The following is a 15,705-nucleotide window of genomic DNA, read 5'->3' on the forward strand; positions in this document are numbered from 1 at the left end:
AAGCTGACAAGGCATCCTAATTCCCAATTCCCCATGTTTGAAACAGAGTTATTTCAGATTTAGGTGCTGAGAAATATTTGCCCTTCTGGGCTCCAAAATTAGTGTTGGAGCACCCTGGGGAATATTTTCCAGTCTGAGGGCCACCCCTGGCCTTTAGACAGCCTTCCAAGGGCCATAGGCCAGGGGTGGGTGGAGCCAGAGGCAAAAGTAGGCGGGGTAATGGAGGCACCCCACCCCTCTTTCAGCAGTAGTCTAGTTTCTACACTGCCAACCCTTGATCCTCCATCCAGGCGAGCAAGAGGGGTGTGGCCAGTACTGAAGGGGCATGGCCTAGACAGAGGAGTGGCTGGGAGGAGGCGTGGCCTTGGAGAGGGGGCGTGGCCTGGTGGTAATTTCAAGGGCTGGGTGGAAGGACCTGGAGGACTTGGGTTCCCTCACCTCATGCATCACACATCTCCAGGACCTGAGCAAAATGTTGCTTTTGCACAATGCAATTCTACACATTACAACCCCAGATCCTGACCATGGAGTTTTAAATAAACATTGAGTCACTGCCAAATGACACGTGTCCCCTGTGAGGCAGTTTAGCATCACCGTTCTTTGTTTTGGTCCCCAAACTAACAGGTGAAACAGGTTGTCCAAACTTGGCCTGCAAAGAACCCCCCTCCCCACAGGCCTCTAGTCCCAAAAAACAAGCAGGCGGGTCCGGTCTTTGGAACTCAGGGCTTTATTTGGCCGCTGCCGACAGTGTGGAGGGCTTTCTGGCTGGGCTCAGGCAAGATCCTCGTCGGACGGGCACCCCAGCCAGTACTTGGAGATGGGGCGCGGGTACCTGGGGTAGACGAAATCCACACGTCGAGTGTTCAGGTTCAGGCGGTAGTACTTGTCTGAGAGGGAGGGAAGGAGGGAAGGAGGGAAGGAGGGAGGTGCAGAAAGGGAGGAAGGAATCATGTTAATTTGGCTTCTCACTTCTCCAACCTTAAATTCAACTCTCTGGATTTCTGCAGCAATTTGAGGTTTTTAAAAAATATCCTCATCAAAGTTCACCAGGCGCAGATCGCTTCTGTTTTGACCACATGTGCACCTTTTTTTCCTAACAGAAAGCATTTTTTGTTGGCATTTTTTCCACTTACCTTTGAATAGTTATGCACACTGTTCCCTAATACCGGTATATTCATTTCTGTACCCAACAGTTGGCTGGAGAACTGCAGCCCAAAATCTGGATGTAGGTGAATGCCGAAGGGCGGCTGCATTTCAATAGTCTTTATTATAATTTTTGAAATGCTAATCTGATAAATTTGAGATTGCCTTACCCCAGCTATTCGATCAGTGGACCTAACAGTGTTGCAAGTGTCCCATAATCCTCGTCATCGCTACCTGGAGATGCCACTGAGGATTGAGGCTGGGAAGTTCTGCATGCCAAGCAGATGCTCTGCCACTGAGCTACTGTGGGATAACCAGCCTCACGTAACCAGCATTCTTAAGTCTAAGTAATGCATGACGGGGTTAAGACCATAGAGTAAGCTGTCCTGCCAGGCTTAGCTCACCTTGGGAGGGACTAGGTCATTAAACCTCTGTTCCCTAAGTCTATTTTTTTAAAAATAATATTTATTGAGGTTTTAAAGGTTACAGATAAAACAGAAAAACACCAAATTAAACAAAAAACAAAACAATGTATCACATTAAAAAAAGAATACCATACAAAGAAAAAAAAAAGAAAAAAAGATTAAGGAAAAAGGAAAAACAAAAGCAAGAAACACATCAAACCTTCACATAATATATCTTTCATTTGCTTGTTTCCTTGCCCTCCTCCCACCTCCCTTTTTTGTATTCTAATTCAGTTAAATATTTCAGCAAATCCTTTCCCTCTTTATTTTGTTCTTATAATCTATCTTAAAGTACTATAATTTTACATTCTCTTCTTTCGCCAATTAACAATCTGTTTTTGCTTTTTTATTTTAATTTTATTTCTCCTTAAAATTAATATATCTATTTGAACTTAAACTCTTAAAACATTTCCACTAGGGTCATAAAAATTTCATTCCACTATTTTTCTCTCCCTCATTAAATTTTTACAAAATTTCCAAATATAAACTTTAAATTCCCAATCTTCTTCCACCGTCTCCTCTCCCTGGTCTCGGCCTCTGCCGTCCCTTCTGTCAACTCCAAACAGTCCATCAACCTGGAGATCTTATATCCGAGGCTCTTAACTCTTCTTCACGTCCCTTCTGCCGATCTTCTTCATAATCTTTAGTGCTAAAAAGCAGATCTCGGGGGAGCTCCATCCCAACAATGCCTTTATTCCTTCTTAACAGGACAGCCAGATTTCCATAGTTAAAGCTAGGATCCATAAAGCATTCCAAATCTTGTTTCAAAATTCCTCCAAATCCAAAGGCCCCAAAAGCTCCAATCTCCTCCTGACCCAAATCCATTTCCCAAAAGTCAGCTGATCCCTGCATTGGGGAATCTCTCCAACTTTCCTTTTCCAGACCAGGCCAGGCTCCAATCTTCAAGATCTGGCTTTTTATAGTTTCAATCATAAAGGGCCTCAGTTTGTAATCCTCAATTTGCATCTGTAAGGTTAAGGCTCCCCCTTGTATTACTTTAGGTTCGACCACAGCAACTTTCTCCTTCTCCTTTTCAACGATTTGTTCAGTCATGATAGATTCCTGTGCCGGATCCTTGACAACTTCTGTGTTGATACCCACTTTTGATCCCAAGATGTCAATTTTAGTAGCCATAGCATCTATCTGTTTATGAAGCTTTTCCAACAAATAGTTTGTCTTATAAAATGCAGACACTAAATCTTCCCTAAACGACATTCTTGGGATGTTCAAGGTCAAACTCTGGTTTCTCACAGTACTTATCTTACAGCTGGATGCCTCCGCTCCACTCTTGTAACAGTTTCAAAAACTCAGTCCTTTCCAACACAGTTCCAAAGGTACACAGTTCCAAAGGTAAACCTTTGTTCCCTAAGTCTACCAGAGAAGCTCAATGACTCTTACAAGCCACTCTTGAGTTCCTATACCAATTCTAGAAACTTTTGCCACTTTGTACCTAAGCCAATTTTTACTGCCTGTGCGTTTTTTTTCCCTGCACGCTAAATGGAAAAGCACATGAATTGGTTCAAAATTGGGAAAGGAGTACGACAAGGCTGTATATTGTCTTCCTGCTTATTTAACTTATATGCAGAATTCATCATGCGAAAGGCTGGACTGGATGAATCCCAAGCCAGAATTAAGATTGCCAGAAGAAATATCAACAACCTCAGATATGCAGATGACACAACCTTGATGGTAGAAAGTGAGGAGGAATTAAAGAACCTTTTAATGAGGGTGAAAGAGGGGAGTGCCAAATATGGTCTGAAGCTCAACATCAAAAAAACTAAGATCATGGCCACTGGGCCCATCACCTCCTGACAAATAGAAGGGGAAGAAATGGAGGCAGTGAGAGATTTTACTTTCTTGGGTTCCATGATGACTGCAGATGGTGACAGCAGTCACAAAATTAAAAGACGCCTGCTTCTTGGGAGAAAAGCGATGACAAACCTAGACAGCATCTTAAAAAGCAGAGACATCACCTTGCCGGCAAAGGTCCGTATAGTTAAAGCTATGGTTTTCCCAGTAGTGATGTATGGAAGTGAGAGCTGGACCATAAAGAAGACTGGTTGCCAAAGAATGGATGCTTTTGAACTATGGTGCTGGAGGAGGCTCTTGAGAATCCCATGGACTGCAAGAAGATCAAACCTCTCCATTCTGAAGGAAATCAGCCCTGAGTGCTCACTGGAAGGACAGATCCTGAAGCTGAGGCTCCAAGACTCTGGCCACCTCATGAGAAGAGAAGACTCCCTGGAAAAGACCCTGATGTTGGGAAAGATGGAGGGCACAAGGAGAAGGGGATGACGGAGGACGAGATGGTGGGATAGTGTTCTCGAAGCTACCAACATGAGTTTGACCAAATTGGGGGAGGCAGTGGAAGACAGGAGTGCCTGGCGTGCTCTGGTCCAGGGGGTTATGAAGAGTCAGACATGACTAAATGACAACAACAGGTAAACCATTTTTAACTTGTGAACCCACAAGTTTTTAAAGTTCTAACTGCCTATGTTTCTAAGCTTTGCCTTGCTGCATATTCTGCAATTTCAAAACTGGACTGGGGTTCTCTCCCTAAAATGTGCTTGCCCCAAACCTGGATCTTGGCATCCAGGGAGTTCTCTTTTTGTGTCTATTTCCCCCCCTCACCAGCAACAGCCACGGCCCTTCCTCCATGCCATGTACTTACTGCCAACGAAGAAGTAGACGCTCTGGAAGGGCTGGCACGGGGTGGTCCCGCCCAGCAGCCAGTCCAGGTCCGAGGACTCTGAGCTGGGTTCGCCTTGCCAGTCCCATGCATTCCAGCGCCCCCAGCGCTGGCGCTGGCGGTACTTCCTGCGGTGCCGGCGTGATGACTTCCTTGCTGGGCGGCGCTGGGCAGGGCTCTGTGCCACGTAGATCCGGCCGAGCATCACAGCGTCCAGGCCGCTGGGCACGCCTTTCCAGTCGCGGCTGATGAAACGCGCCCTGCTGGCCCCACCTGGAAATGGGGAGAGGGGACGTCAGAAGAGCTGGGCAGCAGGCAAGGCCAGGCTTTCCTCAGGCCATCCCCATAGGCAGAGGAGGGCACATGGGCAGAGGAGGGTGACCAAGTCAATCGTGGGACTGGCAACCAAGCCTTACGAGGAAGGGTTAAGGCAGTTGGATATGTTTGGCCTGGGAAAAGGGAGACTTGTTGCGGCAGCAAGCTCCCTAGTTTAACTGCACACTGAGCCAACAGTGTGTTGCAGCAGCAGAAAAGGCTCTTGCAATCCTAGGCAGCATCTGCAGAAGTCTAGCGTCCAGATCAAGGGAAGTGATATTACTGCTCTATTCTGCCTTGGTCAGATCCAGCTGGGCTCCCATGTCCAGCTCTGCACACCCCAGTTTAAGGAGGATATTGTCAAGCTGGAATGTGTGCAGAGGAAATGGGGTCTTCTTCTGACTTTTGACTGAGCTGAGCCCCTTCCCTTAAAAAATATAGTAAGATTCCAGTCCTCATGGGATGGCATCAACTGCTGGTTAAAATCGGAAGCTGCCCTAGACCATTTTGCTCAGCGTTTTCAACACTGACTGGCAGCAGCTCTCTGGGGTTTCAGGTGAGGAGACCTTCCCAGCCCTACCTGGTGATGCTGGAACCTTCTGCATGCCAAGCAGGTGCTCTGCCACTGAGCCACATCCCTCCCCAAAGGTATGAACAGGGCAGGAGTCCCATCCTCTCTTGCCCCTGGCGAGCACATCGGGCCAGCTCAGCACAGTGTGGCCCAGCTGTGGGTCCCTGCAGAGAGAGGGGCTCAGCCCGGACACCCCACACCCTCCCGCTGCTGCCCTACTCACTGCGCCGCGAGCCCCCGAAAAGCGCTTGGAAGATATCCTCCCAGCTGTCGCCCTTGAGCACGGCATAGTGGTCAAAGACCAGCGAGGGGGACGTGGTCTCACAGTCCTCCCGTGTCGGCTGCTTGGAGAAGTCGTAGGACCAGTACTTGCGCCCTGGGGAGGCAGAGGGAGAAGGGATTCAGCACTGGGCAGGGGAGAACAGATTTCACAGAGGGCTGTGCCAGGATCCACAGGGACAGCAGATCCCACTGCCAACCTCCCTTGTTCCTGGTGCAAATCTTCCCAGAACTCATCAACGGGGAGGGAGGAGGGTGCCAGCCCTGAGATGGGTCTTGCAATGGCGGCACCAACTTCCCACCATGCCATTGCAGGGGGTGTCGGTTCTAAACTTAAATTTATATGGCATCAAGAAAAGGTTCAGAAAAGGCTCTTCCATTTAGAGAAGGTCAGGAAAAGATGACGCGTTAGGCCATGTCAGCCTGGAGAAAGGGGACGGAGAAGAGTTCTTTTTCCCTGTCTCCTAATGCTAGAATTCACGGACGAAGCTGAATGTTAGAAGATTCAGGGCAGAGAAAATAAAGTCCTTCTTTGTGCTGTGCAGTATTAAACTCTGGAACTCCCTGCAACAGGAGCCAGCGATGGCCACCATTGTGGATGGCTGTAGAGGAGTATTAGGCAAATGGAGGGGAAAGCTACTGATGGCTCCGAGACACAGTGGTCCTACTTTGCCTCCTGGCTCAGAGGCAGCAATACTTGCTGGAAGCCGAACTTACGCTCGAATCCTGCTTGTGGGTTAAACTGTGGAACTCCCTCCCACAGGAGATGGTGATGGCCAACAGACTAGATGGCTTTGTAAGAGGAGTAGACAAATGCATGGAGGAAAAGAAGACAGGCAGTCAGGTTGTGCATCCACAGCAGTGACCAGAGGAGGAATGACCGCTGGGAGGAGCCCAGAGAGAAGACACTCCTTGGCACATCTGCAGCAGCACAACCAGACGCTTTCCTCTGCCCTGGCTGCAACAAAACATGTCTTTCCTGTATCAGTCGTTACAGTCACAGCAGGCACTGCAACTATCCAACCGCTTGACCTCACCCCCAAAGACACACTCCTCCATTGTCTCCCGAGACAGACGGCTGTCAGTCATTATTAAGCAAATCCATGGAGCATGGAGGAGGAGAGGGCTTCCAGTGGCTCCTAGCCAGGATGGCTCTGCTCTGCCTCTGAGTTTGGATTTGATATCCCACTTTATCACTACCCAAAGGAGTCTCAAAGCGGCTAACATTCTCCTTTTCCTTCCTCCACCACAACAAACACTCTGAGGTGAGTGGGGCTGAGAGACTTCAGAGAAGTGTGACTGGCCCAAGGTCACCCAGCAGCTGCATGTGGAGGAGCGGAGACGCGAACCCGGTTCCTCAGATTAGGAGACTACCGCTCTGAACCACTACACCACACTGCCATTGGAGGCAGCCATGGTTCTGAACAGCAGTTGCTGGAAACCCCAGGAGGCGAGAGGGCTCTTGGGCTCGGATCCTGCTCAAGGGTTTGCCATGGGGTCACCTGGCTGGCCACTGTGAGAACAGGACATTAGACTAGATAGCCAACTGGCCTGATCCAGTAGCCTCTTCTTATATTTCTTACGCTCGTTTGTTAAGGATTCTGGGAAATGTAGTTCTATGTCGCCTCTCAGTTGCCTTTCCTCTAAACTACACTTCCCAAAATTCTTTCGGGTTGCGGGAAATGCGTCTTAAGCACGCTTCAAAGGCAGCATAAACTCCCTAGTGTTTAGGGACCGCACCCCCAGCCTCACCTTGGAAGAAGTAGACCCTCTCGCTGGAGAAGTAGCTCTGGGCAGGCAGGGCAAAGGCAGCGTCCAGGTCGTCGGGGATGCCCTTGAACCCGTCCGAGATGTTACGGGGGAAATCTGGCTCCAGGACTCCGTCAGCAAAGCGCCAATACAGGCTGCCCTGGAGGAGAGAGGAAGCCATGGGCAGGCGGGGGTCAGGGATGCACGTCAGCTGAGGTGGGGGGCTGCCTGAACCCAGGGCCATCTTAAGTATATCCGGCGCCATGGTGCAAAGATCCCTCTGGCACACACACACACCCCCCGTTTCACAGAGTTGCCAACCTTTTTACGGCACTGCCGGCAGCTTTGCAGGGCTGGAGGAGGCGGGCAGCGGCTGGAGGGCGGCTCCTCCAGTGGGGAAGAGGCAGAGGCCCTGGGTGCAGTGCTGCTTCAGCGAGGCAGGCGAGGGCGGCGAGCTGATGCCAGGAGGTGCCACGCTGTGCCCACCCTCCGCCTCTTCCCTGGTGCCCTCCAGAACTTGGCGCCTTGGCACTCCACGCCACTTGCCTCTATGGGCAAGACATCCCTGCCTGATCCACAACCAAGTTCAGAAAAATCAAGAGGTGCCAGAGCTGACAGCCCCCTTCTCTGAGCTGGGACCCTCCAGAGGCCTAAAAGCTGTCTGGGGTTATCCCTCGTTTAGAGCTGGATAGGAAAAGGGCTGAGGCCCCACTTACTTTCCAAGCTCACATTAAGTTATCTGCATATCCAAATCAGGGTTTGTTTGTTTTTTGTGGTGGTGGGGAGAAATCATCATGAAAAGTCATCAGCGTTTAAGGGCGATTTTCTTCCACTCTACACCTTTTAACATGGAGTTTGGACTGAGAGGCCCATCTCTGCAAACCGATTTCCCCCAAATATAACACATTTTTGTAAGTTCCCCACTACTGAGATATGAAGTTTTGCATACTGTGATGTTCACTTCTGTGCAATTATTAATGATTATGATTTAAATCTATATGCCACAGTTCTTCAGGAGACCACAGGGCGGTTTACAATATACAATTCTATTCTTTTTTTATTTAATTTGCTCTAATAATCTCAATTCCTGCCAACCTAGCAGTTCAAAAGCACGTCACCCTTATGGCAAGGGAGGATGGTGGGAGTTGTAGTTTGAAATGTCTGCAAGGCGCCAGGTTTGGCCAAGGCTGGGCCAGGGGGCCAGGAGGGGAACTGGGGTGTGTGAGCCTCTCACCTGGAAGATGTAGGTCTTGCCCTCGCAGTTGACGCGGGTGAAGGCGGCATCGATGGGCCCCTCAATGCCCCACACTTCCTTGATGAGCTTGGGGTACCCCGGCCTCACGCTCTTCTCGTCCAGCTCATAGAAATACTTTCCTGGATCAGGGAGGGAGGGACAGGAAGAGACAGGCAGAGGAAGGTGAACATTTGTTCCCAGAATCCCTAACTTTGGAACTCCCTCCCTGGAGAAGCCAGATGGGCTCCCTCCTTGCTGTTCTCCTACCGGCACGTGGAGACCTCCTTGTTCCTACAGGCTTTGGGGAAGTCACTGTTTTTAAGGAAATGGATGGTGCTGTGATGTTTTAATGTAATGATCTGCATGCTTTAAAAAATCACACATGTACGCATAATTTGGGGTCACGCCAGATGGGTGGGGTATAAATAATCAAATTATTATTATTATTACATTATTAATTGCTATCTAAAAAATAAATGGACTTTAAAAATTTAAATAAAAAACCTCTCCTTTAAAGGTGTACCTTGTTCTGCACTTTGGAACTCAGTTTCCCCCGTGTTTCCCCTCTTTTATTGCTGGATTTTGCGGCAATGATTTATGTGCCTGTGTATAATTGTTGTGCTCCTTGCAATAAAGTCAGCTAATTATAAAAACAAAAGACAAATGGCTGCGTTTGCACCTTGTGCTCCTCCGAGATCCAAACGCCTGGGGTGCAACAGAGCCTGGGGAGTCGTACCCCCCTACAGGTCTCTGGGCCCCTCAGAGCCACGTCTGGATTGTGGGCCCTACCCCCCTGACCCAGACTGTACCCCGGAAAGCGTAGATGGAGCCGTTCTTCAGGCTGGTGAAGGCATCAAAAGGAGCCCCGCTGCAGGCCGCCTCCTCTTCTGGGGCGTCGGTCGGGGCCTCCGTCTCGGGGGGCAAGGGGGCTTCTTTGGTGGGCTCGGCCACACCCCCATCCACCTCCCTCGTCCACACATCGTCGTACTCAAACCACATGGTTGACTCGGTGGCTCCGGTGGTGGGCGTGGGCTCGGGGGTCGTGGCGTTGGGGAGGTCGTAGTAATCCTGGTAGTCGTCTTCCGGCTGCGTGAAAACGTCTCCGCGGGTCACTGAGGTTGGGGGGAAAGGAGAGACGCCAGGTGAACGTTGGCAAATGGATGGGGGGTGGCACTCTCCATGACTTCCTCTCAGAAGATCCAAGGAACTATAGTTCATCCCTTGCAAAACATTTCCCAGCACCCTTAACAAACCTCCCTTCCCACAATCTCCTGTCTCCTGTGCAAATGTGCTTTTGTTACAAGGGGCGTTTGGTCATTTAAAGTGCACAGCTTCCCCTCAGGGAATAACGGGAACTGTAGTTTATGCCTTGTGAAGCTACAATTCCCAGCAGTGGTTAACAAACTGCAGGGACAGAGGAATGCGCTCTACGTGGGGCTACCTTTGAAGGTGACCCAAAAACTACAACTAATCCAGAATGTGGCAGCTAGACTGGTAACTGGAGGTGGCTGCCAAGATCATATAACACCGGTCTTGAAAGACCTACATTGGCTCCCAGTACATTTCCGAGCACAAATCAAAGTGTTGGTGCTGACCTTTAAAGCCCTAAACGGCCTCGGCCCAGTAGACCTGAAGGAGCGTCTCCATCCCCATCGTTCAGCCTGGACACTGAGGTCTAGCGCCGAGGGCCTTCTGGCGGTTCCCTCACTGCGAGAAGTGAGGTTACAGGGAACGAGGCAGAGGGCCTTCTCGGTAGTGGCTCCCGCCCTGTGGAACGCCCTCCCACCAGATGTCAAAGAGAAAAACAACTACCAGACTTTTAGAAGACATCTGAAGGCAGCCCTGTTTTGGGAAGCTTTTAATGTTTGGTGTATCACAGTATTTTAATATTTTTTTGGAAGCCGCCCAGAGTGGCTGGGGAAGCCCAGCCAGATGGGCGGGGTATAAATAATAAAATATTATTATTATTATTATTCCAAGTCAGACCCGTGGTCCCTCTAGATGAGTGTTGTCTCCACTGTTTGGCAGAAGCTCTCCAGGATTTTGGGAAGAGATCTCAGCCAGGGGCCTTCTGCATGCAGAGCAGGTGTCCCGTGCCCCTGAGCTGCTGACGATACCTTTGGATTTGCAGGCAGTCCAGTAGTCACTGCAGCAGCTCTGGTAGTACATACAGAGATCGTCACACTGGCATTTCCTCTCCTTGTTGAAGCCGTCATTGCAGCGCCCCTCACAGGTCTCTGGGCAGGGGGAAAGAGAACCATCAACAAGGATGGAAGAAGGAGGGAACCCCGACAACAGAAATGGATGAACTACGCAGAACTGGCTAAACTGACATACAAATTGCGAAAGAAGGACAATTGTGACTTCAAAGAAGAATGGGAACTTTTGGCAGGTTTTGAATATACAAATTTATTGATTGTTAACATAGTAGATAGATAATATAAGGACTGATACAATTTTACAGTATGCAGAGAACAATATGAGTTGAGAAATCAGAGAGAGGAGCTGAGGGACGTCTTGGGGGGGAGGGAGGGGGGTTTGATGGGGAGGTGGGGAGAAATAATGAATATGAGATGTTTTGATATTTTGTTATGTTGAAATTGTTAATTAAAAAAAATTAAAAAAGAAAAGAAAGAAGAAAACCAGCAAAACAGCAAGGAGTAATGGGAAGAGTTAAGAGTTAAACTATGGAACTCCCTCCCAGGTACATATTGATATAGGAATGTATTAGATAAAATGTAAAGAAATATACAATAATAAGAGTACATTCATTTGTAAAAAAAGGAATATACAACGGGATAGACAAGAAGTCCAAAGTGTTGGTATATATATATGATTTTGGAATAGTTTTTTGTCCTTTTGTTTTGTTTTCTTTTAAGTATATAAACTTTGTATACATGCTGAAAATTACAGTATAATAAGCCTTGTGATGTAATATGATAATGTTTACCGAACTTTAATAAATAAATAAAACTTGGGGGGGACCTATGGAACTCCCTCCCACAGGAAGCAGTAATGGACACCAACCTGGATGGGTTTAAAGTGTCCTGAGGGTAAGAGCCAGGGCGGTCTCCCTCTGAAGGTGGTGGACTTTTTAAGCAGAGCTTGGGTGGCCCTCTGTCAGGGATGCTTTAGCTGAGATTCCTGCATTGCAGGGGGTTGGACTAGATGACCCTATGGGGTCCCTTCTAACTCTACAATTCTCTGATTCTATGAAAAGAGGATTGGACACATTCCTGGAGAATGCTATGGATGGCTCCTAGCTATGATGGTTCTGCTCTGCCTCCACAATTTCTGGAAACTGCAGGAGGGGAGGGTTGCTCTTGGGCTCGAATCCTGCTTGTGGGTTTCCTATGGGCGTCTTGGGTGGCCCCTGTGAGTACAGGATGCTGGATCCGGTGGCCCCCGGCCTGATCCTGCAGGCTTTTCCTAGGTTCTTACATCCAAAGACCAAGGCAGGTGGTCCGCTTGTCCCCGGTCAGGGCTGGCACCAGGGGGCGCCACACAGCAACTCCACTGCAACTGCCATTTGCACAGGATAGGCACTGTGTGAATTAGGTAAGGGTAAAGGGACCCCTGACCATTAGGTCCAGTCGCAGACGACTCTGGGGTTGCGGCGCTCATGTCGCTTTACTGGCCAAGGGAGCCGGTGTACAGCTTCCGGGTCATGTGGCCAGCATGACTAAGCTGCTTCTGGCGAACCAGAGCAGCGCACGGAAACGCCGTTTACCTTCCCGCCGGAGTGGTCCCTACTTGCACTTTGACGTGCTTTTGAACTGCTAGGTTGGCAGGAGCAGGGACCGAGCAACGGGAGCTCACCCCATCGCGGGGATTCGAACCGCCGACCTTCTGATCGGCAAGTCCTAGGCTCTGTGGTTAATATGTGCCAATTCAGGCTCGCTCTGGGAGGAAGGGGGAGGGAACCGACTCCATCTCTTGCTTTCTGGGCCAGTTGGCGAGCTGCTTTTGGAGCCTGGGAGACCTGCAGAGAGATTGGGGCCTCCACTTGGCTTGCAAGCCGTGGGCAAGAATTGCTGTAGATTAAAACCAAAGCGAGGACGCGGGTGGCGCTGTGGGTAAAACCTCAGCGCCTAGGACTTGCCAATCGCATGGTCGGCGGTTCGAATCCCCGCGGCGGGGTGTGCTCCCGTCGCTCGGTCCCGGCGCCTGCCAACCTAGCAGTTCGAAAGCACCCCTGGGTGCAAGTAGATAAATAGGGACCGCTTACCAGCGGGAAGGTAAACGGCGTTCCGTGTGCTGCGCTGGCTCGCCAGATGCAGCTTGTCACACTGGCCACGTGACCTGGAAGTGTCTGCGGACAGCGCTGGCTCCCGGCCTATAGAGTGAGATGAGTGCACAACCCTAGAGTCTGGCAAGACTGGCCCGTATGGGCAGGGGTACCTTACCTTTTACTAAAACCAAAGCAAGTTTCATCCGGTGGATGGAAGGGTTTGGAAGAGTCATCTGGTATTGAGTGAGAAAGTGACACCACGGAGGCCGCGGTATCAAGGATAGAATCACAGAATTGTAGAGCTGGGAGGGACACCCAGAGTCATCTAGTCCACCCCCTGCAATGTAGACCCTCTCCCTTTCTCTATTCCTTTAATGGCAGAGAATTGGGGCCGAAATCCACCATCCTTCCTGCGCTTCATTCCTCAAGGGGAAATTCTCCATTTTCTCTCTTGCAACAAACAGTTGCGAATTGCAAGCAAATATCAAGCAATCTGAATGTTTGCTAAGCGCACGTGAAATAAAATTGCAAAATTAGATTGCTTCCTAGGGCAAGGACAGCGAGGAGAATCTTTTTCAGGCCTGGGGGCTGCAATCCCTTCTACTTAACTTTCCAGGGGCCACGTGACAGTGGTGGGAGGGGTCCTCAGGGACAGCGGGTGGCGCAACACAGGCTCTGTGCTGTAGGCTGGTTTCTACACAAACACCCCTCCTCCCTTATCCTCCATCCAGGGAAACTAAGAGGCAGGATCAGGGTTCAAGGACAGATTCCCAGCTGGGCAAAGACCCTCATGGGGGGGGGAGGGCAGGGCTGGTGAGGGCCGTGGCAAGTCCCAGGGACCATATTCAGGCAATTTTGACATTTCCCAAGGCAATTCAGCATGCCCTGCCCCCCTGAAAACCACATTATTGCCTAACAGGAGGAATTTAATCAATCTTTCTGTGTTTTTTTTTGTCCTTTCTCATTCTGATTGTCCCCAGTATCATCCGTGTCCCTGAAACCCATGGGGGGGCACTCAAAGAAGTTTTACTCAGAGTAGAAACTCTGAACATTAAATGACCGTGACTCAGAGAGGGCCACTGACCTCAACAACTCTGAGTAAAACTCTGTTGAAAGGCACCCCGCTTCCAAAGCTTCCCCAACAGTTGGACTTGGCAGCCCCTTGTGGCGGGGAGTTCCAAAAGCTAACGCTCCCCTCCCGCTCTGAACAGTTTTATCATGGAGACACACCTAGGCTGGTTGCAAGTTCTCTTGGGATTCCACAGTCAAGAGCTCAAATGGGGGGGGGGGGAGTTATTGGGGGGGGTCATGGTACTCACCCTCGGCAGCAAAGCTCCCCCACAGGCAGCCCAGCAGCAGGACCAGGCTGAGGAGCTTCATGGCGAGTGGCTGGGCAGGCGGGTGGCCGTCCTCCTCTGATGGGACCCCAGGGGTTGTGCCAGGGATCCTGTTTGCTCAGCTCAGCCTCCCTGCTTCAAAGGGAACACGCAAGGTCACTGGGGTCACCAGCCTCCTCCTCCTCCTCCTCCTCCAACTATCTCTTTCCCTTTGTCACCAACTTTCCCTCCAAAGTCACGGGGGTCGGCGACTGGACGGCTCCACGGCTAAGCCTGCCCTCCTCCACCCTTTCAGCCTTCGAGGGCAAGACGTGCGAAGATGCACTCCGAGTATGGATACATGTTCACACCAGTCATTTAAAGAGCTGCAGTACCCCTTTAAAGCAGCCACGGCTCCCCCCCCCCCGAAGAATCCTGGGAGTTGTAGTTTGCACAGGGTGCTGAGAGATGTTAGGGGAGACCAGGGGTGCCAACTTGAATAAAACATTGTGGGACCCCAGGTAAGCCCCACCCTGAATAACTGACCACATGACGCAGTGCACACACACCATTTGAATGGGAATGCCCATCAACTTTGAGGGGCCCCAGGACCCACAAATATTTTATTGTGGGGGCTAGGAGTTGGCTCCTATGGGGGCTATTCCTCTGCTGGAGCTACAATTCCCAGAGCAGTTTAACAATCAATCCCCCTTCACAAGGAAGTCTGGGAATCGTAGTTCTGTGAGGGGAAGCGGTGTGTGCGTGTGTGTGTGTGCGCGCGCATATCTTAGCACCCTTAACATACTACAGCTCCCAGAATTCTCTGGGGGAAGCCATGCCTGTATAAAATAGTATCACCGTGCTTTAAATGTTCGGTTGTGCATGTGACATTCTTTTGCTTTGAGGAACGTGACTGGAAACAAGTCAGCTCCCCAAATATCTGACGCAGTTTTACAGCCACTCTTTCCCCCGATGGAGTAGCCCTGGAAGGGCCTGTCAAAATGCAGGCAGCTTGGGGCAGAGCCCTACGAGGGCCACGCCAGACTCCCCCCAACCTGGTCCCGAATTTGGGGCTGACTCTAGAGCTTACGCCTCCCGCAAGAGCAACCCCACAACATGTCTAGCTTCTGGGAAGCCACCAACCCAATATCTGACCAGTGGTGTCTGATTGGCGGCCATTATTAGACACACAAGGAAGGCACTTGGCACATGCTCAGAGGCACCTCCGGTATTCAACATGCTGTTGTGTGGTATAGTGGTTGGAGTGTTGGGCTAGGACCTGGAAGAGACAAGGGTTCAAATCCACACCTCCCCCCACCTCAATCATGAAAGTCACTGGGTGTGATCTTGGGGGTTCGTCAATGCCTCCCTTGGCCTAACCTGCCACACAGGGTTGTTGTGGGGGTTAAACGAGGAGGTGGAGAACCATGTAGGCCACCTTGAGCTCCTTGGAGGAAAACGGTGGGATATAAATGCAACCAATGGATAATAAGAGCTGGGAGTCCTAACTGTGACACCAGGTCCCACCGGATTCAAGTCCAGCCCTTGGGTCCGTGCCATTCCTAAGGAGCCCAGTTGAGGTGTGTGTGATAAAACGGGGGGGAATTCAGGGAAGTTCTTTCTCTGTGGTTCTTTCTCCACATCCTGGTCTCAGCCGTGAACGGAAGGTCCAGAGGATTCACTTTCCATGGAAAAACATCCCTCCCTGCTCTCT

The 15,705-nt window shown here is 50.3% G+C and overlaps 1 protein-coding gene across 1 annotated transcript; it reads right to left on the bottom strand.

Moving 5' to 3' along the window:
- Window positions 1–708: 708 nt before the first annotated feature.
- VTN (vitronectin) lies at window positions 709–14,150 on the bottom strand. The gene is made up of 8 exons (XM_081843746.1): window positions 13,995–14,150; window positions 10,562–10,681; window positions 9,254–9,556; window positions 8,445–8,584; window positions 7,214–7,370; window positions 5,406–5,558; window positions 4,279–4,569; window positions 709–887 (listed from the first exon to the last, which is right to left on the bottom strand). The coding sequence occupies exons 1-8, from the start codon at window positions 14,053–14,055 to the stop codon at window positions 772–774; spliced, it is 1,341 nt and encodes a 446-aa protein (XP_081699872.1). The 5' UTR covers window positions 14,056–14,150; the 3' UTR covers window positions 709–771.
- Window positions 14,151–15,705: the final 1,555 nt, after the last annotated feature.

Source organism: Podarcis erhardii (genome assembly GCF_964252035.2).
Source record: "Podarcis erhardii genome assembly, chromosome: 16".
Taxonomy (NCBI): Eukaryota; Metazoa; Chordata; class Lepidosauria; order Squamata; family Lacertidae; genus Podarcis; species Podarcis erhardii.